The following is a 23771-nucleotide window of genomic DNA, read 5'->3' as shown; positions in this document are numbered from 1 at the left end:
GCGCGCGGCCCCGCCTGCCCTCGGGCGGGCGCTGTGAGGAGGAGGCGGCGGCGGCGCGGGGCCCATGGCGGAGAGCGGCGCCTGGCTGCTGGTGCTCAGCGCCGTGTTCCTCTGCAACGCGCTCAAAATCCTGCTGCCCTCCTGCTCCTCCCTCGTGAGTGATGGCGCCCGTGGGGAAGCGGGAGGATGGTTGGGAGGGGACCCCAGGGAGCCGGCGGGGCGTTACGGGGTTCTCCCAGCCCATGGGGAGCGCTCCCGCGGCCCCGGCGGGGACGGGCAGGGTCTGCTCCTGCTGCCGGCCTTGCTGAGGAGAGGCTGGGGCTGGAGGTGGTGGAGCTCAGCCCCGCTTTCTGCGGGATGAGTTACCTGTGTTATCGTTGATGCTCCTGAGCCTCCAGTCCCTGGGATGCATCACGGAATCGTGGAAAGGTTTGGGCTGGAAGGAACCCTAAGGATGATCCGCTCCCACCCTCCTGCCGTGGGCAGGGATCCTTCCAGCGGGCCTGGATGCTCAGAGCCCCGTCCAGGCTGCTCCTGAACTCCTCAGCCACAGCTGAGGATGGGCTCCTCAGCCACAGATGGGGCAGCCACAGCTTCCCAGTTTTCGGGGTAGGAAGGATCACTTTGCTCGGTCTTGCGTGTTTTCAACAGATGGACGTGCCCATTGTTGAGATAGGAGATCAGTGGATACGGAGATGAAGGAGTTAAGTCATGATAGGAATAAATCTCAATAATCTGATCAGGGTGCTCCTCTTCTGATCTGAAGCATTGATGTGGAAGCGTGGATAATGGAATTGAGGACAAATAAACTTTGTGGCTGCCAGATAAACTCACATATGTACAAAGATGCTGAAATCCCTGTCGCTCTGCTCTACCATAGAAATAACTTCACTGGCACAGAGATCAGTGTGCACTATTAAAAATGGACAGAAGTCCTTTAAACCTTAAGTCACCCTCAGCAGTTTGGGAAGCTGAACTCAGTGTTGCTAGAGATGAGTGATCAAAGAGCCCTCTGCAGAGAGGCTGAGGGCATTTGGTTCCTTCAGGCTGGAGCAGGCTGAGATTGGGTCTGCAGCTCCTCCCGAGCTCTGAGCTCTGGCACAGGGACAGCACCCAGGGAGCAGCTGCAGCTGGGCTGGAGGGATTTAGGTTGGATTTAGGGCAAGGTTCCTCCCCCAGAGGGTGCTGGCACTGCCCAGGGAATGGGCACAGCCCTGAGGCTGCCACAGCTCCAGGAGCCTTTGGCCAGGGATGCCCAGGGTGGGATTGTTGGAGGTTTGGGCAGGGACAGGGCTGGGACTCAATTCCTTGTGGGTCCTTTCCAACTCAGGATATTCTGAGATTCTCTGAAGATTTCTGCTCAGCTTTCTGCTGTGGTTTGAGGCTGAAGATGGTGTTAATGCTCTCACTGTCTGCAGGCCTGAGAACAGCATCCACGGGGAAATAAATTACATGTATCTTGGGGAAGCTGGAAGATTTGTTAAGGAACAGCAATAAAAAGATTTTGTGTCCTTTTGTGCCTGGCAGAGTTCATGAACTGACAAGCAGGTGGTGCCTCAAGAAAAGAAATTAGGAGAGTAAAAGGAAGGGAGGAAATGTTGGAATACTTGGCTGCTGGAGCTGGAAATGGGAATGATCACACAATCATTTAAATTGGAAAAAACCTTGAAGATCATGGAGTCCAGCTTGAGGCTGTTTCATCTTGTCACCCAAGGATTTCCTGCATCTCACTGAAAGGCCCTTTGTTATGGGAGGCTTTTGAGACCATACTTTATGCACACTAAAGCAAATCAGTGGAATTCTGGAGCAGGAATTGATCATTTCCTTCACTTCTCAGATATCCAGGCTGTTGCAGAAGGATGCAGAGCAGGAGTCCCAGATGAGAGCAGAGATCCAGACCATGAAGCAGGAGCTTGCCACCATCAGCATGATGGACGAGTTCGCCAGATACGCGCGGCTGGAGAGGAAGATCAACAAAATGACTGACAGGCTCAAAACCCACGGTACAGTGCTGTGTCTGCTCCTGCTCCACAAGGAAAAACATCTTCTGTTTCTGAAAAGCTGATAAGAGCATTTTCAGTTTTAAGTATTTGTCCTTCAAACTTGCCTTCACATTTCCATTTCCATTTTCCTTTCCTTGAAATTTCCTTTCCTTGAAATTTCCTTTCCTTGAAATTTCCTTTCCTTGAAATTTCCTTTCCTTTCCTTTCCTTGAAATTTTCTTTCCTTGGAATTTTCTTTCCTTGGAATTTTCTTTCCTTTCCTTGAAATTTTCTTTCCTTTCCTTGAAATTTCCTTTCCTCTCCTCTCCTCCTCCCCTTTTCTCTTTCTTTCTCTCTCTCCTTTTTTTCCCCTCTTTAAACTATTTGAAAATCTTACCTGTGTCTTTCCAGGAATTTCCTGGGCTTCACTCTGTAATTATTTATTCTTTCTCATTGATGCCCATCACTGAATCCTGTTTTCAGTAAGTCAAGATAGAAATTACAGTGTGATACAGAGCTGGCAGTTTGTTGTAGAAGAGTGTTTTTAGTACAGCTATAAGTCATATGGAAAGAGATTTTTAACAGGGTCATGTCCAGCCTTAAAGAGTGAAATATTAAAAGATTACTAATTTAATGTAATTATAATTCATAATTATAAGCAATGGACACTAATATTTTCTTTTTCTTTAACAGTGAAAGCACGAACTGCCCAATTAGCCAAAATAAAGTGGGTCATAAATATTGTATTCTACATAGTGCAGGTAAGTCAGTATTTTTTTATGGATACAACTTCACCCAAATCCTCAGCAGTGTCACAATTCTCTCCTGGTTTATTGGTCCATGTCTGGTCACTCAGGGCTCCCCCAGCCAGGGAGGAGCTGGAGCTGCTGCAGAGCCCAGAGGAGGCTCCAGGATGGGCAGAGGATGGAGCAGCTCTGCTGGCAGGAAAGGCTGGCACAGCTGGCATTGCTCACCTGCACAGGAGAAGCTTTGGGCTGAGCTCAGGGTGGCCTTGCAGGGCCTGGAGGAGCCCCAGGAAAGCTGGAGAGAGACAATTGCCAGGGGATGCAGGGACAGCACACAGGGAATGGCTGCCAGTGCCAGAGGGCAGGGCTGGGTGGGATCCTGGCAATGAGGAATTGTTCCCTGGCAGGGTGGGCAGGGCTGGGATGGAATTCCATCCCTGCATCCCTGGCAGTGCCCAAGGCCAGGTTGGACACTGGGGATGGAGCACCTGGCACAGTGGGAGGTGTCCCTGCCATAGCACTGGAGGAGCTTTAAATTCCTTCCAGCCCAAACCATTCTGGGATTCCAAGGACACAGAGCTTGGCAGACACAAAGAATTTCTGCAACTGGAAGGGAAATGATGATAAGATCTGGATAAGATAAGTTGAGGATGGAAGGAGTCTGACTTTTGTCTCAACTCTGTTTCTGGTTTTGATGGACAAGATTGGGGTTTGTCTTAGCTCTTTAATCACTGGGGATTTTTTATATATGGCCCAAAATCCAGGAAAGTTCTGCTACATGTGAATATAATTCTGGCTATGAAACCAAAATATATTTCTGCTGAGGATGCAAATCTCCACCTACAGCTGCCACACATTTCCCCACAGTGCCTCATCAGATTGTCTGAGTAGTTCTGACTGATGCCAGAGAATTTGCTAAGGGGGATGGCAGTGGTCAGCATGAAGATTTCCTTAGGGGATTGTTAAAGTGAGTTGTACTCCTTGTAGGCAAAAATTCAGGCTAAAAAGGGTCATCAGAATTTTAACAAATGCTATGACTGTGTGGATTGAAGAGAGGGTCTTGAAAGAAAGATCCCCTTGCAACCTCCTATTATTGTGTATAAATTTAAGGTCATAGAAAATCTAAAAATACGTTGAATAAGATAAAATAACAAAGAAACAATTCCAGATAGCACTGGGAATGTATTTGGTGTGTGTTGTGATCCAAACTAATAAAAAATGCCCACTCCAGGCTGCCCTGATGGTCTCTCTGATCTGGAAGTACTACTCTGAGCCCGTCACCGTGCTCCCGAGCAAGTGGCTGGCTCCCCTGGAGCGCCTGGTGGCCTTCCCCACAGGAGTGCCAGGTGAGGAACAGGGCATGGCCCAGCCCCGGGGCTTGCAGGGATTCACAGCAGCTGTGTCGCAGACATTTCTCCACAGAAATCCTTCCTTTCACATTTCTGCATCTTCGGGAGGCCCCCGAAGAGAAGGTAAACAATTATTATCAGCTGCTGTGGAATGCAATAGGATTCACCTTGATTGGCTCATGTTCTATGTTTATAATTAAGAGCCAATCATCAGTTCAAGCCAGGGGACTGAGTCCTTGGCCACAACTTTGTTGTGGATTCTTTTCTATCTTTTCTTAGCTTAGCTAGCTGCTCTGCAAACCTCTCTATATATCCTATTTAGTATAACTATAATGTATTATATCATATATTAATAAATCAAGCCTTCTGATTCAAGAAACAAGATTCACCGTCTCTCTATCACCAGCCAGCGGCCCACACAGGTCGCTGTAATACAGCTGCTGCTTCCCTGGCTCCCAGCACAGGGCTCAGGCATTTCAGCAGCTCTTCCCTGTGTGGTTCTGCTTTCTTGAAGTGCTCATGAATTTTGTCGTTTTTGTTTCCACCCAGACAGAGCATTGCCCTTCTCTGTATTGAATAGACCCTGGGGAAGAGTTAAATTAGAAAATCAGAAAATCACCCAAAAGGGAGTTTTCTGCACAGGTGTACTATGAATAGCTATGTACTTACAAAACAACTGATTTCAATTTCAGAGGAAATTTATTTTTTACCTCTCTCAAATCCTAAATTTAGGTTCAAGCAAAGCATTCTGCCAGGCCTTAAACTGAGATATTTTCTCTTGGGTCTGTAGCTGATGGTTTTAGCTCTGGGGTGCACTCACCACACTTTGTGTATTTGGTGCTCTTTTCCCAAGACAATCCAGAATTTTTGGGACCAGCATTGATTTGTTTCCCATCTCTTGTATCTCCCTTTTGTATATAAAGAGTTTAGTTCCTGTTGGCCTCATGAATTTTGAATTTAATTTTTTACACCTCCAAGGTTGTTTGCAGCTGCACAGGTCCCTCTGAATTATTGATCCAACAATTTCAATTGTGTTTTCTCCCTCTTTTCCAGGAGGTGTGGGAATCACCTGCTGGCTCGTGGTCTGCAATAAAGTTGTGGCCATCATGCTGCACCCCTTCAGCTGAAGGAACCCCAGCATTTCCATAATCACTGTTTTAAATTAATTAAAAAAAAAGAAGGAACAGTTATCTTTGATGAGACAAGGGCTGAGACAATCCTTGTTACTCCATTTGGGTATCTGTCAATCCTTTGGATTATTTTGATGTCACTTCCCAGAGTTTGTCTTTCATTTTGGAAAGAACAGCACTGCTGGTTATAAAACCTCATTTTGGGTTTAGTCATGGCAGAACCATAAGGTTTTGTCATGGCCTGTTGTCACAGTGTTGGATTTGTGGTTTTAAATTGGAAATGTGCTGGCTTTAGGAATTCATTTGGGAGCTTGGCTGTTTCTTTCTATAAAATATGGATTGGCTGTTTCTTTCTATAAAATATGGAAGCTTCACCCTGAGGTGGGATCACGTTGGATGGTGCAGAGAGAGGTTGTTTGCTTGGCTTGGGGCAAAACAATTTCCTTGTCATTTTTTACCCTAAAATCAAAATATTCTTGAACTCTCCTAAAAAAACTAGATGAGAAAATCAAGATTTTTATCTCTTAAGAGGTTTTTCCAGCTGCCAAGCACAGGTTGGTGTCAGTGAAGGAGAAGACAGTGCTGTTCCTGCAGGGAATGCTGATTGAGCCTCCCACTCTGGAATTCCCACAGGAATGATCCCTCTGCTATTCCAGGGCCTTTTCCTCCCTGCAGGAAGGGAAGGAAGGGGCCAGGACCCCTCCAAAATTGGCACTGCCTTCAAAAACAGTTCAAAAGGTCAGGTTGTGTTGTGTGTATATGTATGTGGATTAAACATTTTTGTTTGTTTGTTTGTTTTAATATTAATTTAAAATTTTGGATTTTATATTAGGAATTGCATTTAGCCTACTTGAAAATAAATATCAAGAAAAGGTGTGATTGAATGTTCTGTAAAATTGTGGTTTTATTAAGGAAATAAAGCTTTTCAACCCATCTTAGGTTTTTTCATCTCTTTTTTAATGTTAACTGCAGTTTTGCTACACAACCCAAAATGGCAAAACAAACCCCAAACTCACCAAAATCCAAGCCAAAACAAGAGCCCCTGTCTTTGTGCATAAGGAAATATTGTTTGAAGCAACTCAACTAAATAATTTTTTTAATTATTTGAAATGTTGCTGCAACAGGTTCAGCTCTGAATGTCTTTGTCATCTTTAAAAACTTTTGTAGTGTAATTTTGGATGTTTTTTAAAGTGCAACTGCCTTTAAAAAATAACAGAATGCCCCAATTTTTCCCAACTTCACATGAATTTAGCAAGTATTTAATAAATCAGTGTGAGGAACAAACCACAATCCTCCTCCCCTGGCTTACATAACCTTAAACAAGGATTTTTAGAGGCTTTTTGGGGACTGGCTATGCCTGACTTCTCCAAAACAATGCTTTCCTCTTGCACATTCATCTCTGCATGTCAGCTGGGGAAGTTACCAGGCAAACTGCTTTGATAAGTTCCAACAGAGGGAAAGAATGAGGCTTTAGAGGTTCCTAATGCTCGTGAAAACAATGTAGGAGCAAATTATTTTTATTATCTGTGAACTCTGGAAGCTGTTTGGGGAGTGAAGGAACTAAAAAGTTTTCTTTTATGGCATTGTTGGTGCTCACCCAGCAGTGAACCTTATGAAAGCTGGGTGTTCATGTCAGCAGCTAACAAACACCCAGCTCCCAAATCCCAGCCCCTTGGGAATGCAAAAACCTGGAAGTTCCTAAACAAGGACTGAATTTTACCTGGTAACAGGTAAAGATGATAAGGAATTCTTAATGTATATATGTGGGAAAAGATCAAGCACACAACGTGGTTTTTGTGACAGCTGATTGGATTGTTTTGGAAAAAAATCATAGAGAGCAATTGCCAGCGCTTGTAAGGTTTAATAAACATTGAATGAAAGTAAAACATTTGGTTTGTAACAATGGGAATGTTTAAACTCTCTAAAGGCAAGCTGATGTACTGAACTATCAGCAGTAAGTGTGGAGTGACTCAGGAGCTGTTTTTAACAAGGAGAGCTGGAGCCTGGCAGGGAGTTTGGGGTTTGCCTTGCCCCCCTGGCTGCTCTGCCTTCACCCTTGTGCTGCTGGAGCTCCAGGAGTTTTCTCCTGGCACACATTCCTCCCCAGAGAGCTCCTCCATCGGGTGCTTCCTCCCCTGCAGAGGAGCTGTGCTGCCAGCCCAGGGGGGTTTGCCCAAAGGAAGGTTCATAAGCCCCAAAGGACATTTTCCCCCTGGGCACAGCAGTGGCATCGCTGCAGCCCTGCCCTGCCTGTCTCTGGCTGCTCAGGCAGCTTTTCCCAAATCCTGCTTTGCTTTTGGCACCTGAAGTGTGGAGCCTCTGGTGGAAATTCTCAACAGCCCCTGAGAAAATGTATTTTTTCTTCAGCCTGGTGGGGTCTTTGCTTGGACTTGGACCTTCACTCCTGGCTTTCTTCTTTTGCTGCTCATGGGGTTTTTTCTCTTCTTTTTCAACTTCTTCCACTGCCTCTCTCTCTTGATTGTTCTTTTTTACTCTTTGAGGACTTCGTTCAGATTTCATCAGCGTTTTCAACTCCTGTTTAAGAACCTCTGTCTCTTTTTCCATTTCTTTAATAAATTCTGAAAATTTGCATTCTTCCATCAGCAGTTTGCCCCCTAAAATATTGCAGGGTTTAAGAACATGAGGAGTTATGAAGCTTTAAAAAGAGCAAGTATCACATCCTTATTTCACTGCTTCAGTTGTTATTGATGGTATTTCAATACCATCTGTAATAAATACAACAGCATGGGACAAGTTGTATAATTCTACTACTGAATCCAGGTTCATATCTTTATTTTTGCTTTTTTTTCATGGTGTTGAATTTAGTTAAAAGGATTTAGCTGCCATTATGTACAGCAATGGCTAAATGCAGTGCCAGAAAAATCATGTCCAATGCAACAGAGAAACCAGGTGAGATCTGAACTCTTAATTTTCACATTCTGGCTTTTAAGTAGATCTTAGAGATATGCAGGATTTCCTTCCCTTAATTCACAACAGTTGTTTGTGTGGAGCAGAATATTCAGCAACTCTCTCACCTGGGAATGAGGGGGCTCCACTTTTCAGCAGGAAAAGGAACATGTGTGCAGAAATGCCATTTATCTGTGCAGGGAATGACTTGTAATGGGTCCTGTGCTCTACAGACTCACAGAGTACCCCCAAAATGAGACATAATCCAAGCTTAAAGGGGAAATAAGAAGTTGCAGGAACTAAAGAAGCCAAGTAAGGCTTCAATAAAAGTCTGCTATCAGTAAGAAAAACTCAGATTTCAGAGGAAGCATTGTAAGACCTGTGTTTTCTGTCAGTTTTAAAAGGGCATTTTAAAGCCAAGTGCTGATTTTGGTTGTCTGGAAGGGCTGCAGGCTGAAAAGGCAGAGCACAAACCTCAGGAGTTCACACATGCCAGGTTACAGGGATGGGACCTGGCACCACCTGTTCCACCTGGACAAATGTGGGACCTGGAGGTCTCCTGCCACTTGAGACATGTTTAGAATGGTGGCATTGAGACATTTTCTTTTCCTAAAAGCCTTAAAGGAAGTAACAGGAATGTTTCTAGAAAGAAAATCGTGAATGAGGAAACAGCAGTGGCTTTTTCTCTCCTCTGTTCTATAGAATTTCTTCAGAATAAAGATGTTTACAAATGAGTCCCTTGCATGTAACTTTTCCATGAGGACACAGTGGCTGAGATTTCCATAAAATCTCTTTCCAGGGATCACTAATGAGGAACTGCTCCCAGCCCTCACACTCCTTTTCCTTTTCCATGGAAATAGGCTCACATCAGTAGTGATGAAGATTCCCAACTTTGAGATCAGGGTTTGATTAGTGTGGATTAACACTGTTAATTGTCCTTTACAGACAGAACACTGAGTTTTTACCAGCCTGAGCTTTGGGAGAACAGCAGGGTGGAGATGCCCCATCCTGCAGAGCAGCTCTGTCAGTGCAGCACCAGCAGCAGCTGCATTTTCCAACCCAGACAATTCTGTGTTTTCAGTGACACCTCATTCATCATTTGGAACCAGTTCCTGTCAGCCAGCTGCCAGTGAAGGGCTCTCAGAACCACATAAATCACCAAAACTTCTGGTAACTTGCAAAGATCAGGGGAATTTCTGAGAGAAACATTAAACCTACCTCTGTGTGTCCTGTTTGAAGTTTCTGGCACTTTCTTGGTTGCTTGCTTTTCCTTTTTACCTCGGGCATGTGAGCACACTTCCTTTGCTTTACCTTCTCCACCTTCATCTTTGTTCTCCTAAAATTGGCAATTAAAGGTAAAAATAATGAGGGAATGCTTGTCCAGTGACTTTTAAAAGAACTCAATCAGTGCAATACTTAAAAAAAGATCAGTAATTTCTATTGCTGTTATATTATATTTTGCATCACAGAATTATTTCTGTCCTGTAATCACACCCATGCAAAATCCCCATCCTAGATGAAGGATCAGGCTATCCAGGCACATTACTGCAACTTAGGGAATAAAATACACCTTAGCTGAGAGTTTAAACAGGGAATTGGATTTGGATCCAGATCTTTCCCACCTTTTTTTGCTGGATTGGATTTTGTTCTGTTTCCTGGTGCTGAGACAGCAGCAGTTCTCTAAAACTCTCTTTATCTACTTGTACTGATCTGTTTACTCTCAGACCTGTTGAATAGGACAAACATTAGTAATACAGTTATTTCTGGAATTAGGTTGGTGATATAAATAAAATAAATCTCTGACAACTGACAATACTGGTATGTGACCAAGAATTTCAACCTTTTTTTAAAGGCATATCTTAATGCCCTTTAAATAAGAAGTAATTTTTTTCTGCTGAATCTATAAATGCTGAAGCTGAACACAAACCTGGATTTATGAGCCATGTACATCAGTGCATCCTAAATATAAGTATATATATAAATATACATATAAAATATACTACTAAGTGTATTTTCAGATAGAACATGTAAAGTCAGACAAGTGTGTGCCCCAGAGCCTACATGGGCTTAATTCTTGGTTCCATTCTAGTGTAAATTTGAGAGGTCTGCTATGAAGCCTCAGAGTTCAGTTTCCTAAATTTGGATCTTTATGGAACCCAGCTCAGGGGGAATGCTCCACACTGTTTGAAATATCAGTGATCTTTGGAGGAGATTCTCTTAGGAAAATTAATGCACAAACACCAGAGGTTTATGTCTAAAAAGGAGACAGAGGAGTCCTTTTTGGCTTTATTGGAATAAAGGGAGAGGCCATGGGACATTCCCCTGCGATCTCTCCAATTTTTGGAGGACACAACCTCCTTTTTATCCCAATTTCCTGCCTGCATTTCCCTTCTCTCTTCCCCCATTGGCTGAGGTACTTGAGAGGTTCAGACTTCCCAAAACACCTGATACCAAATATTTCCCTCTAATGCATAGCCCTCACTTTTAATTTTTAATTATTATGCAATTCAGGGGTTTGTCTTCCTCATTGTTTCATCTTTTAATGTCTAATTTCATTTATCAGCAAACCTAAAGTTTATTTGTAGAAGCAAAGATCTTTTTCTATTCATCAATCAGTGGAATCCTTCCCATTGTTTCTTTTATCTCCCAGTGCTGGTTTTATCCACCAGCAGTACCACAGCTTGTTTGGAAAGACAAATCCACTATTCCTCTCAGTTCCAAGGGAGTGACTGAACGAGATGTCCAGAGAAATATGGATATAAGACAGACAAGATGAGTACATTCTTCCTTTATTATTAGAATAATTTTGACACAAGCAGCTGAGAAAGTTGCTGCTACCAGAGCAGCAAAAATGGGATCTTATTCCAAGTTTTGAGCTCAGAAATCAAAGATAAAACGCATAAAACCGCACAAAAACGGAGCCCTCGGGGTGCTGGCAGCAGGGCGGTGAAGGGGATGCTGGTGACCAGCCTGGAGTGGCTCTGGCCATGCGGGAGGAATTAATTTGGGTTCCAGGAGCTCCGGGAGCTTTTCCAGCCGGGAGTTCCCCGGCCCCGGGACCAGGGGGCGCTGCCCCCCCAGGTGAGCGGCCGGAGCTGCGCAATCCATCCAAAAAATCCGTTCCAGTCAGTGCACAGAGCTCTCCGGGCACCCAGGGAATCCTCCCTCCAGCCATTTATCGGCACCGCTAAAAAACCCAGCTCTAAATTTCCTGCTGGCTAAAATACCTTTTGTGTATATCAACTAGAAAAGAATGACCTGAACAGGCAACTCTTCAGAAATCTGCTAAAGGAAAATTCAAGTCAATAGTGAGAAGGAAAATAAATTGTCAGCAATTCCAGCTCTGGGTTTCCAAATCCATTAACTGGCAGAGAATTAAACTTTTCTTAAAATTTTAAGAAATTTTTCCTAAAATTCCAGAGGATCGTGCAACTTTGCTTCCAAGTTTTTCATTGCAAAACATCATTTCTCTCTCCAACTAAGCTCCCTTATCTTGCTTAAAGAAAAGAAGAATTTAAATAATAACAGTGGTTTAAGTACCATAATTGAATAGCTATATTCAATTTCTATTGAATACAAGGCCATATGTGAGTAAAAAAATTAAAAAAAAAAAAAAGGTAGTTATGTGGTGTAACTAAACCAGGAATTCAGAGTTGTGTATGACTTGGGATGAGAACCAGGGATTTGTGTTTTTCTTAATTTTACACCTTGAATTACCAATCTTTTCCCTGTAGCTCACTGGTGGTTTAGGCAGAGTTAATGGTTTGCAAAGGCAATGAAGAGGAAAGAAATAAACAACTGAATGTGATAAGATTTTGTATTTCTGCCACGATTTGAGGAATTCTGTGGGGAGCATTTCCAGCAGACAGGTTTGCCAAGGGCTCTTTGGTACCCACATGAACAAAATCCTGATTTCTGCTTCATTTTAGGAGCAGCAATACCTGATCAGTGTTTCAAGAGGTGCCTCAGCCACGAGGGAAGTCCATGTTTAGACCATCCCATCCCAAATTCTGGGTGTAGGGGAGGCAAACTGGGGCATCTCAGACAGCTCTGGTTGGGTTTAATCAGCTGAATCCCACTCCAGGCAGCTGCCCTTGGAATGTTGGACAGCCAAGACTGCATGGAACAGATATTTCTCCCCAATATCTATGAGCACCATGTAAAAGAAATATTCTTTATTCAAGAGCTCTTTCTTCCTGGGTAGAACTTAATTTATATTGCTCTTTTCTATCATTCAAGCCTTTAAGCTTCCTGAACCTTTTCATCTTTTCAGCCCACACAAAAGCTCTACTTTGGCATTTAATTTGGAATAAACCTCCCATTCTAAAACAGTGAAAGAGTCACTTAACTAAACAAGAGAAGGAGATGATTACAGACATACTTTGGTCATTAGGAACCCAATCACTTCTGTCCCTCAGGGCTTTTGGCATCCGATTTGCATAAATGTTCTGCACATAGAGCTGCCGATCCTTTTCCTAAGAAGAAATAAACACTATTAAGCTTCTAAAATGCATTAAAAATTACTTTTTACCTGCTTAATTTTCCCATGCTGGGTGAAACCCATCAAAGGTTTCACCTTTTGCCAGCCCCACATGGCCTCTGTCATTTACATTTTTCCAGAATAAATATATTTTGCTTTTACTTCCTCTCTTTTGTTGATTAAAAAAAAAAAAAATTACTCAGTGCCCTTGTCATATGCTCAGTTGCTTCACAACCTGTTGCTCTGGTGGCGACATGAACTCCTGAGGCACATTTTGACATTTATTTAGCAAGATTCCTCTTTCCTCAATGAAATCTTCCTTAAACACAGAAGACAGATCTCAGTTACACTCTCACCACTCAGTCCCTCTGACTCAGTCCCACTCCCATTATTTTTTTTTCAGAGGAAAAAAAAGAGGAGCTTCATTTATTTGGGAAAATTACAAGTTATCTTGGAAGTGGAATGGCCTGAAATAAGACAGGTGCATAAAACTATGGATTTGTAAGGATAAACTCTGTTCTGGCACAGAAATAAGGTTGATAATCGTATCTGGTTTTCTTTGTGGTAAATCAATAGAAGATTTTCAATAGAAATCAATGGAATAAATAGAAAATTCATATTTTCAATAGAATTCAATAGAATCAATAGAAAATTCAGAGACCTGGACACACAGAAAACTGTGTGGAAAAGAGATGAAACAGAACTATTTTAGAGAAGAGTTAAGGGGAGAATAATTTGGAATAATTTGCATTTTGGGACAGTTTTATATTATTGTTTCTGAGGTTATTATTGTTCCCATCTCCCAGATCTGCATGTCCAGGAGGAGATCAGGCTCTGACAAGGAAAAAAGCTCAGCCAAGTACCAGGAGGAAATTTCTGCACCTGCTACAGGGAAGAGGGATGAATAACACCCCTGTGCAGAAATCCCAACCTCCATGAACCCTCTGGAATTGCCTGTCCTGCCCTTCACAATGTCTGGGAAAATTCCCCTCAACATCTTCCACAGAAATTTGATTCCATTTAGGAAGAGAAAGCTCCCCAGTGGGATCACCTTGACACAGAAATATAGAAATAAGTGTATTTTAACTGTGTTACAAACACAGTTATGAAAAAGCAACAAGGGGTTCCAGGTTTTCTGGAATGTGTAAAGGTTTTCTTCATTACAACTCAGATGGCATCCCATTCCTGGCAGTTTTGGCTTTAAATCCATTTAGTTTTTCTGTATGTTTTGTTTACAAGCATTACAAAAAGTGCTGAACTGGACCTATTTATCCCAAAATCGTTTGTCTAAAAATGAAACTGAAATTTAAGCAAACTCTTGAAACATTTCTATGGCTCTTCTTGTTAAACTGTAGTTTTGCAAGTTTTGATATTTGGCTCATTTTGACTTGTTTCTGTGAGGGAGCTCATTAAAAATGAGTAGATGAATATATTTGACCCCAATCTGGCAAAATGTTGACCAAATTGTGGATTTTGGTTACATTTCTGATGCATTAATCTCTGCTTCAATTCATTATTGACCTACTTCTAACAAATAGACCCACAATGATGAAGAATTTGACATTTCTGGCTTTTTTAGTAGATTGTAGCTGAAGCAGGAAAACAAATTCTATTAGTAAATTCTATTAGTAAATTAGAAAAAAAAAAAAAAACAAGAAAAATAAAAGCAAAAGAAGAAAACCAAAGAAGCAAAAAAAAAAAAAAAAAAAAAAAAAAAGAAAGAAGGAATAGGTAACATTAAATATTTGAATTTTCCTGTGGAGACAGAAATCTGGACAAAACCTGGAATACCTTAATTTTTTGGTGAGCAATGTTAATTTCCATTAGCAACTTCTTTGTGGTCATTGTAGCTTCCAGGAGTTTTCTGCTCTCACTTGCCAGCTGACGACTAAAGGTGCTGCTGTTCATCTTCAGCTGCATCTCCAGACTCTTAAAAAAGGCACAGATTTTACCATTCTCACTGTGACAATTGGAAAACTTCAGTTCTTGACTGATTTAAAATAAAAGTGTGCTAATATAAGGAAATTTAAGCTCCTAATTATGTATAACAGTTATTGGCTTCTAACTATACCAATATAAATAATATTATAGTACTATATAGTATATAATAGTAACATAATAGTGTTTATTTATTTCTAGTAATACAAATAATACATACAGTAATATAAATAATATTATAAAGTATTGTATGTATTGTAAACAATATTCATGTATTGTAAACAATACATGAAACTATACTGAAGTATCTGAAAAATTGATTTCAAAGTAAGAAAAAAAGCTTTTAAACCTATTTTCAGTAGACAAAATAAAAGCTTCTGGCATTCAATCATGAAAATAAGGCTGTACATTACTTTTCTGATGGATTAATTAATATAACTATCTTTGAGAAATGTTAAGGCTTTCTATTCACACAGACCTACGAACTGTAGCAGAATAAGGAGGATTAGTGAAATGAAAATTTGGTGATTTATTGAGTTCTTTATCTTCAGAACCCAGGGCCATGCACTGAAATTCCAGTTCCTAAAACTATCAAGTGGACACCCAACCCTGTGTGATTTTATAGCTCCTCACTCCTGGAAACAGAAAGTTTTTAAAAGAGAGTCTGAATTCAGCTGTTCATATTTACAGATTCTTTTAAGAATTCCTGGCTCTTTATTTAATTCTATGCATAACAGAGGAAATAGAAATGAATTCCTGGAGGAAATTCATAGGAAATAGAAATGAATTCCTGGAGGACTGCGGAAAATTAATTCTTCCAGTTTTGTCGTAAAAATTGTGTTCCTATCTTTTTTGTGTGGGGGTCAGTGAGACTAAAGAAACATGAGACACTAAAAGGAGATGAATTATCTCCTCTTGAACTTCCTTACACTCAGGAGAGCATTGGATTAAACAGCATCCAGTGTTACAGGATTATATCAGAATCATTCATCTGATAAGAAGCAGCCAAAACTTTTCCACTATTCCTGCACTGAAACTTCTCCTGTTTAATGATCCTTGTGATTCCCTCCCAATTTAGGAATTCTATGATTCCCTGCATTCCACAAACACAACAATTTGCAGGCACTACCTGTATCCTCTCATCCTTTGCCTCCAAAGTTTCATTAAGCACTGACAACCTGCGACTCAGCTCCTCCTTCTCTGCCAGAGCTTTGTCCTCCGACAGCACAGCCAAAGCCTTCAGATCACCTTCAGTTCTCCTCAGGTCCGCTTCGACCTTTTTCAGCTCCCTGGCCGTGTTCCTCTCGGCCTCCTGGGACATTTTCAGGAGGTTCCTGAGGTGCCGCATGTCGCTGCGATGCTCTGCCAGCATCTCCTGCAGGTGGCTCTCTGTGTTGCCGTACCGCTCCATGGCCTTGGTGTGCCGCCGGTTCAGCTCCCTCAGAGCCAGGTTCTCGAAGCTCCACGTCTCGATTTTCTTTCGCAGGTCGAATATTTCGTTCTTCAGCTCTTTGATTTTGTGGATCCTGGCCGAGGATATTCGCTGGGCAGTTGGGTTTTTTTCCTGGTAACCCGCCCCGCTCTGCGGGAGTGAGAAGGAGGAGTTCAGGTTGGAGGCGTTTGGTCCTTTCTTCCCTCCTGCATTGAGGTCAGAGAGAATTGGCGTTGAGAGACAGAAATTATTGGAGACAAATCAATCACTGTGTGCTTTTTCTGCTCACGTAAACTCCTACTACTAATTAACTGCTACTCCTAAACTGCTCATCCAACTACAGAATTGTGGTTTCTTCACAAAATGCCCCAAAATTCTGATGTTCAAGGAGCAGCCTGGTCTAGGGGAAGGTTCCCTGCTCATGGCACAGGGTGGAACAAGATGATCTTAAAGGTCCCTTCCAACCCAAACCATTCCAGGATTGTGTGATTCAAATGATTCACAGATAAATTCATTAAATATTTTATATCTCTGTGTCTTTTTGCGGCTGCAGCAGACCACAGCTAGCAGCCAATGGAAATAAAAGGAAATAAATCAACAGGAATCAATTTTCAATCCATGGAAATCAATTTTCTTCCTGTAAATCATGAACTTAAGTAATGTAGCCACAATTTGATGAACACAATTCAACCCATCAGAGTCTACACCTCGAATAGGTGCATGATAAAAAACAAAACAAAAAACCACCAAAAAACAACAGAGTAATTTACAGGTCTGGAAGAACTCAAAAACCAAGATGCTCCCAACAGCTCATGGTTGAAATCCCTGCAGCTAGGATTTCTAACCTGTTTTCTACACCTTTCCAGTCAGCTTTGAATTAAACTACATTTTAAAATAAACCTTAAATGCTCATTGCACAGAACAGGTGTGCAATTGTCTATGTGGCTTCTAAACAGCAATTAAAAATACATTAATGTGCTTCTTCTCAGTGTGTTGCTGTCATTTGCCTCTCGTTATGGCCAGGATTCTGGCTGAATTACCCTCATTTCCTTCTCCTCAAGCAGGATTAGAATTTAAAAATATAAAAGACTGGAAATCTGAGTGTCTTCCCCTTTTTCAGGCATACATTAAGTTTCACTACAGTTCTCATGGCATTTCAGGCAGTATTTTGATTAAAAGCTTATTATAATTTATGATCATCTCATATTTTATGGGTAAAACAGGGAAGGTCCTGACTTAAAAAATCCACCAGAATAAAAGAACAGATATTTCCAAGAATTTCTGTTGAATCCAATATTTTCTGCAACACAATCCCGCTGCAGGAAAACTACAATAAAACCACAAATATTGTCACACAAGTATTTGCAAAATTACATTATCTTACTATTTTGTTTTGCCAGAAAGGACTGAGAGGATGGAAAAAAAGGGCAAATACCTTTCTGCAAAAGCTGTCAGAAGTACTGTAAAATGTATTTCATTTCCGCTAGTCATAGACAAGCAAAAAGAAACACTTTATCCAAATGACATATAACATCTACAAATATATACAATAAATTATCCACCATAGGGAGCGGTCAATAATGGTTTTTTGCTGACTAGATATAAAAAATGACATTATTTTTTCTGTTCTCCTACTTTCATGCAAGTATAACTTCTTGGCAGCAGCATATAATGGCAGAGATTATAACAGAGACAATTAGTGGTTCTTCTGGTTGTTTTGGATTGATTTCCATCTTGTAGCTTTGGTAAATCAAGATGAAATTTTGAAGCTCAGCCGGAAAAGGGTTGCTGGTTTTCTGCTCATTTTTGTGATGTAGGACTAAAGGATTTAAGAAAGGATGGGTTGAGATGGTAAAAGATGCAGACCGGGAGAGATTGCTGACTGTTAACAGTGGCATAAATTCCATGTACATTTCCATCTCCCTTCTCTATGCTCATTCCATTGAGCCACAAGCTCATTTCACAGGATACACCACAACACAGCTGGCCACAAAACAGCTGTTTTCTGGGCAAAACTGACATTTTTGTGTATTATTTTTACCCATTTTCCTCAAGAAAAGCTTTTTCAGACTGGCTGGTGATGCATGGTCAGACACCAAAATGTGGCAGAGCCACTGTCAAGTCCTTGGGTTAAAGCTGAGGAATGAGGATTGCCAAGGGCTCCCACATCCCAGGGGATTCCCCCTTTGGATCACTGACAGTTGTGGGATAACACAGCAGGGAATATCTCCTTCTCTTCCCTCCTCTTACTGGTGTTTGAAATAGAATTTATTATATATATATAAAATATATATATATATATACATATAAAAATTATATATATAAAAATATATAATATATAAAATTAATTAAATTAATTTATATTATATAATTATATGTATAAAAATAAATGTAATTTACATATAATATATAAAACATTTATATATAATATAATATAATATAATATAATAATAAATCTTATATACTATAAATTTAATATTTATATATTATATATTTATATATTTTTCTATAAATATATATATTATTTATATATACAAAATTATTATATATATTTTATATAACATTTTTATAGTATTATACATAAGATAAGATAAGATAAATTTATTGGATTATAGGCTATAGATTAGATATAAAATATATTACATGTAATATATTAATTATATTATATTATATTATATTATATTATATTATATTATATTATATTATATTATATTATATTATATTATATTATATTATATTATATATTATACCAATCCTCTCACTGAAAAACTGTTGCCTTGCTAATTATCAAAAAAAGCCAAAGAAAGGAAGCAATGATATTTCTTAAGAGAGTCTCATACTACCAGAAATATCTCATACTACCAGAAAACAAATTTACCTTTTTTATCACCTTGGGCATAGAGATACAGTCCATATTTCTTTCTTTCCTTTCTTGTCTTGTCCTTTTTCTGGGTTTCCCTCTCTTCAGTTCCTGGTGTTCCCAAAGGTTTGCGTCCTCTGACTCTTTCAAGGGCAGCCACTGAAAAAGCTCTTGGAATCATCACTGGGAGAATGTTCACTCGTGTCTTCTCCAACAGTTCACCACCCTACCTGGGATTTATAGTATTTCAGGTGATAAAAATATCTTTAATCACATTTTTCAAGAATTAGACAGCAAAACAGATCACAAAATTAACGAATCCCTTAAAAACAGCACAAAAACCACCTGAGCTTCCAGATGCACACTCTAAGCAGAGGATAGAGAAGAACCTAAAACTATTTTAATATGCTTGTAAAAAGCATATATTTAGCATAAAATAAATAATTCTAAGTAATTTTCTAGGCCTTTCTGAATAAATGTTATGCTTCTTTTTTATTTTCGTTGTTTCCCCCATTTTTTTTCTTTTTTTGGCCCTTGCAGAGGCTACTGGAAAGTTCAAGAACAGATTAGCTTATTCTCCTGGCAGAATTATTTAAACACTGTAGTTCTGGTAAAAATAATTTTTTAGGATATGGCTTGATGCCCATTCAATTCTCTTATTATGTTCCAATCCACTTCAGCTGAGGAGAGGCAAGTTTTGCCTTGAGCCACAATTGTGAAAAGGAATTAGGTTCTAAACATATCTGAAAACGAGATTAAAACACAAAAGAGGTTAAATGTTGGGACCCAGAGTGATAATTCAACTTTTATTTCTTGCATAAAAGAGGAAAAAAATAGAAAAGTAGGAAAATATTTGCTAATAGAGGGTTTTGAGTGGCAATGTCACATTCATCTCATAGGAACAACAGGGCCACAGAGAAATTCATCTTTGCTCCCTTAAAATTCATTTATAAACAAAGAATCTTACTCAGTAGAAGGATAAGTTGTATAATTTTGGGGCCTAAAAGGAGCATGGCAGCTGTGGAAAGGAAATTTGAGGGGGTTTAAAATGACATTTTAGTTCACATGGGTTTTAACATGTCCCCTTCACTAACAAAATATAAAACTATTTTCTTAGACCCTTCTAACTCCTTTGTTGTTTTTTTTTGCTTGGTGCTGGCATTTCATTTTAAATAAAATTTCTTAAATGGGAGAGGGGAATCACATAGCTCCCAAAGAAAATTAAAAAACGTAATTCAGGATTGCACAGAACGTTTTAGGCTGAATCACAACAATTTCATTACTCTTAATTCCTTTGCATGAACAGTTTTTCCTTGTGGAATACTGAGGAATGCCACAGTCCTGCTAAATCTCCGGCAGTGCAATAACCCACAGGAGATGAGAAATCATATTTTGAGCATTAGGCAAAGCCCAGGTTGATTCACAGATCTGTATTTGTGTTAAAATTTGATTTGGCACCGCCAACACCTTCTAGGCAAATTGTCTTTAAAGCAAATTACCTAAAATGAAACTTAAAACTACTGCTTTAATTTGTTTAGATGAGAAGTGTGGCCTGAATCTGCTCATCCAGAGCAGCTGTTGAGAAGTAAATAAAATAGAGAAGGAGAAGACAGGAAAACAAAAGGTGAAGCAGAATAAACAGACATGAAATGAAAGATACTGCAATAGAATTAAAGAAGCAGGGGCTGGAATGGACAAACTCCAGGAGAATTCATGATGAAAATGTACAGGAATAAAAATAATTAGGGCCAAATTCCTGTGTTGATGATGAAAATGTCCTTGCACCCTGTCAGTGTCCACCTTGACTCACAACCCCAAACCAGCCCCATGTCCTGACAGTCCCCTCAGTGTCCCACAGCTCCACACCACTCCCTGTTCTGGGAATCCCCTCAATGTCCCAAAACCCCATACCCAGCCCCATGACCCAGAAATTTCCTCAGTGTCCCAAAACCCCACATCCAGCCCCATGTCCTGGCAGCTCCCTCAGTGTCCCACAACCCCACATCAAGCTCCATGTTCCAGAAATTCCCTCAGTGTCCCAAAACCCCACATCCAGCCCCATGTCCTGAAAATCCCTCAGTGTCCACTTGGACACACAATCCCACATCCAGCCGCATGTCTTGGAAATCCTCTTAGTGTCCCAAAATACCACATCCACCTCCATGTCCTGGCAGTCCCTTCAGTGTCCCCAAACCCCACACCCAGCCCCATGTCCTGGCACCCCCTCAATGTCCCCAAGCCCCACACCCAGCCCCATGTCTTGGCCTCCCTTCAAGGTGCACCTGGACACACAACCCCAAACCAGTTCCATGTCCTGGCAGTCCCCTAAGTGTCCCAAAATCCAGAACCCAGTCACATGTCCTGGTACCCCCTCAGTGTCCCAAAATCCCACACTCAGCCCAATGTCCTGGCACCACTTCAGTGTCCACCTGGACACACAACCCCAAACCAGCCCCATGTCCTGGCAGTCTCCTCAATGTCCCTGCTGGACACACAGTCCCATACCCAGCCCCATGTCCTGGCACCCCCTCACCGTCCCAAAACCTCACATCCAGCCCCATGTCCTGGAACCCCCTCAGTGTCCCATAACCTCACATCCAGCCCTATATCCTGATAGTCCCCTCAATGTCCCACAACCCCACACCCAGCCCCATGTCCTGGCACCCTCTCAATGTCCCACTGGACACACAGGCCCATACCCAGCCCCATGTCCTCCCTTCACCCCTCTCTGTTCTCCTTGTCCCCCTGGCCCCCAGAGGTGAAGGATCCCACCTTGTCCCATGTCCTCCCTGGGGATCTCTCCCTGCTCCCACCCCAGTGTGTGCTGTCCCCTCACAGCCTCACCAGCCGCCATCACGGGCCTCCATCCCTGCTGCTGTGGGAAATGGCGGCAGCACCCTGGCAGCGGGGTCTCACCCTCTTCCTCCCTCTTCCCTCCCTCTTCCCTCACCCCAGACCCAGCAGAGGTGCCTGTGTGTGTATTTCCATCCCCATATTTCAGTACCATTCCAGGGTTTTAATGGGAATTTGGAGATATGGGTCCTGCTGGGCCCTGGCCATAGAGGCGTCTCAAGGCCTGGACGCGCCCTCAGAGTGCACAGGCCTGACCCAGCAGGCTCCAAACTCGGCGTTAAACTCAACATTCTTAAGTTGAAAAAGGGGAAAAATTCTTTCAGAATGTAGTCATGCTTTCCTTGGAGGCTGCACACAATGGGAGTTGTGACCCAAAGCCCTCGCGAATGGCATTTCCATGTGCGGCTCAGTGAGGGTTTCACGTATGAAGCCAAACAAGAGTGAGAGTTCATTGGCAATTCTGTCCCAGAATTTAATCATGAACATTTGATGGTGCAAATATTTTCTGCTTTGACTTTGACTTTTGTGACTCTTGTGGATGGTCCTGTGCAGGGCCACCAGTTGGACATGAAAATCCTTGTAGATCCCTTCCAACTCAGCTTATTCTGTGATTCTCTGATAAATTTTTAACATCATTATCACAAGGCTGATCAAATGCTGTGAAGCCCAGGACCATTTCATCCTTTGGCTGTACTTCTTCAGGGCACAGAAAACCAAATAATTTGGAAACATTCTATTCCAAATGGCCAGTTCTTTTCCCAGGCTATACTCACATATAAAATCTCCTGGGAAACAAGCATGTGTAATGACTTCAGGCTACAATTAATGTTTTCTCACTGGGCTTTTTTCATGGTTGTTGTTCTTTTTCAGGAAAATACTCTGAAAATATCTACTTCTAATAGGCCTGTTGCTGGACCTCCTGTTATCCCTCAAAAGTAAAAAAGAAATGACAGATGGTGAGCCACACTAAACTACCATACTGTTATTTTTAGTTTTCAGCGCAGTTTTTCAGGATCCCAGTTCCATACATGGAGTACTGCATTTCCAGCTTAGGATACTGATTAACACAGACAAAAAACTTGCTCTCAACAGCATTTTTACTCTTTATAACTATAAAGAGTAAAATTTTTACTCTTTTAAAAACTCAACAGCATTTTTACTCTTTATGTAATAGTGTATTTAGCCCTATCTAATAAATTCTGGAAATAAACTATTATAATCCATTTTAAGTGTTTTCAGGATCAGACCCATTGCTACATTCAATCTTAACACTGAGCAACTTCCCAGAATACGGTGGTCAGGGCAGATATTACTACATTCAACCTAAACATGTGAAATATGTTTTTCTAAAACCTAGTCCAGTTTCACCTCTGGCACAGGGTCAGCTTTACTAAGCTCATGTTGCTCACAGCACAAACAGACTTGGCCCCTTAAAATTTGAAGAAAAATCTGTGACCATTTAACATTCTTCAAATGCCTCTCATGCCCAGCGACCTCCTTCAGCAAGTATGTGCAGGCAGGCACTGAATTGTGGTGATTTCTGGGGTAGAAGGTGACAACCAGATGGAAAAAAGGAGGATAACACAAAAAAAAAGTGGATAACACAGGAGAATGGGAATATTTTTTGCTGAGTATACTCGACTACTTCTTAAATTTTCTTTGATGCAAAAAGGAGAAAATGCACCAATAGGTTCTGGGTACATTGAGTCAGGCAAATCAGTATTAGGCAGTGTCAGACACACATTTATGTCAGGAAAGTCCCTGAGCCTGCAGTGTAGGTGATAATCTGAATTCTTTAGAGCTGAGAGTGTTTGTAACCAAGGCTTATTTCAATCTGATCTCTGCTATAATTACTGCTGCATCTTTGCTCCCCTTTGCTTTCCTCTTCCCCTCAAACTTCCAGCTACAGCTCCAAAGCCTTGTAGTGATACAAGGGTACATCCAGTCAGGCAAATCAGTATGAGGCAATGTCAGACACACATTTCTGTCAGGAAAGTCCCTGAGCCTGCAGTGTAGGTGATGATCTGAATTCTTTAGAGCTGAGAGTGTTTGTAACCAAGGCTTATTTCAATCTGATCTCTGCTATAATTACTG

General features: G+C 41.2%; 2 protein-coding genes across 2 annotated transcripts; one reads left to right on the top strand and one right to left on the bottom strand.

Moving 5' to 3' along the window:
- The first annotated feature begins 7 nt into the window (after positions 1-7).
- GET1 (guided entry of tail-anchored proteins factor 1) lies at positions 8-6140 on the top strand. Its single transcript, XM_059466338.1, has 5 exons — positions 8-154; positions 1838-2003; positions 2676-2743; positions 3960-4074; positions 5131-6140. The coding sequence occupies exons 1-5, from the start codon at positions 65-67 to the stop codon at positions 5202-5204; spliced, it is 513 nt and encodes a 170-aa protein (XP_059322321.1). The 5' UTR covers positions 8-64; the 3' UTR covers positions 5205-6140.
- On the bottom strand, positions 5855-21678 carry LCA5L (lebercilin LCA5 like). Its single transcript, XM_059493981.1, has 8 exons — positions 21669-21678; positions 15662-16170; positions 14386-14523; positions 12496-12589; positions 9737-9840; positions 9333-9450; positions 7502-7822; positions 5855-5925 (listed from the first exon to the last, which is right to left on the bottom strand). Exons 1-8 carry the CDS (start codon positions 21676-21678, stop codon positions 5855-5857), a joined length of 1365 nt encoding a protein of 454 aa, XP_059349964.1.
- Between the last annotated feature and the right edge of the window lie 2093 nt (positions 21679-23771).

Source organism: Ammospiza nelsoni, chromosome 2 (assembly GCF_027579445.1).
Source record: "Ammospiza nelsoni isolate bAmmNel1 chromosome 2, bAmmNel1.pri, whole genome shotgun sequence".
In the NCBI taxonomy this organism is placed as follows: Eukaryota; Metazoa; Chordata; class Aves; order Passeriformes; family Passerellidae; genus Ammospiza; species Ammospiza nelsoni.
This window is presented reverse-complemented; position numbering and strand designations above follow the sequence as displayed.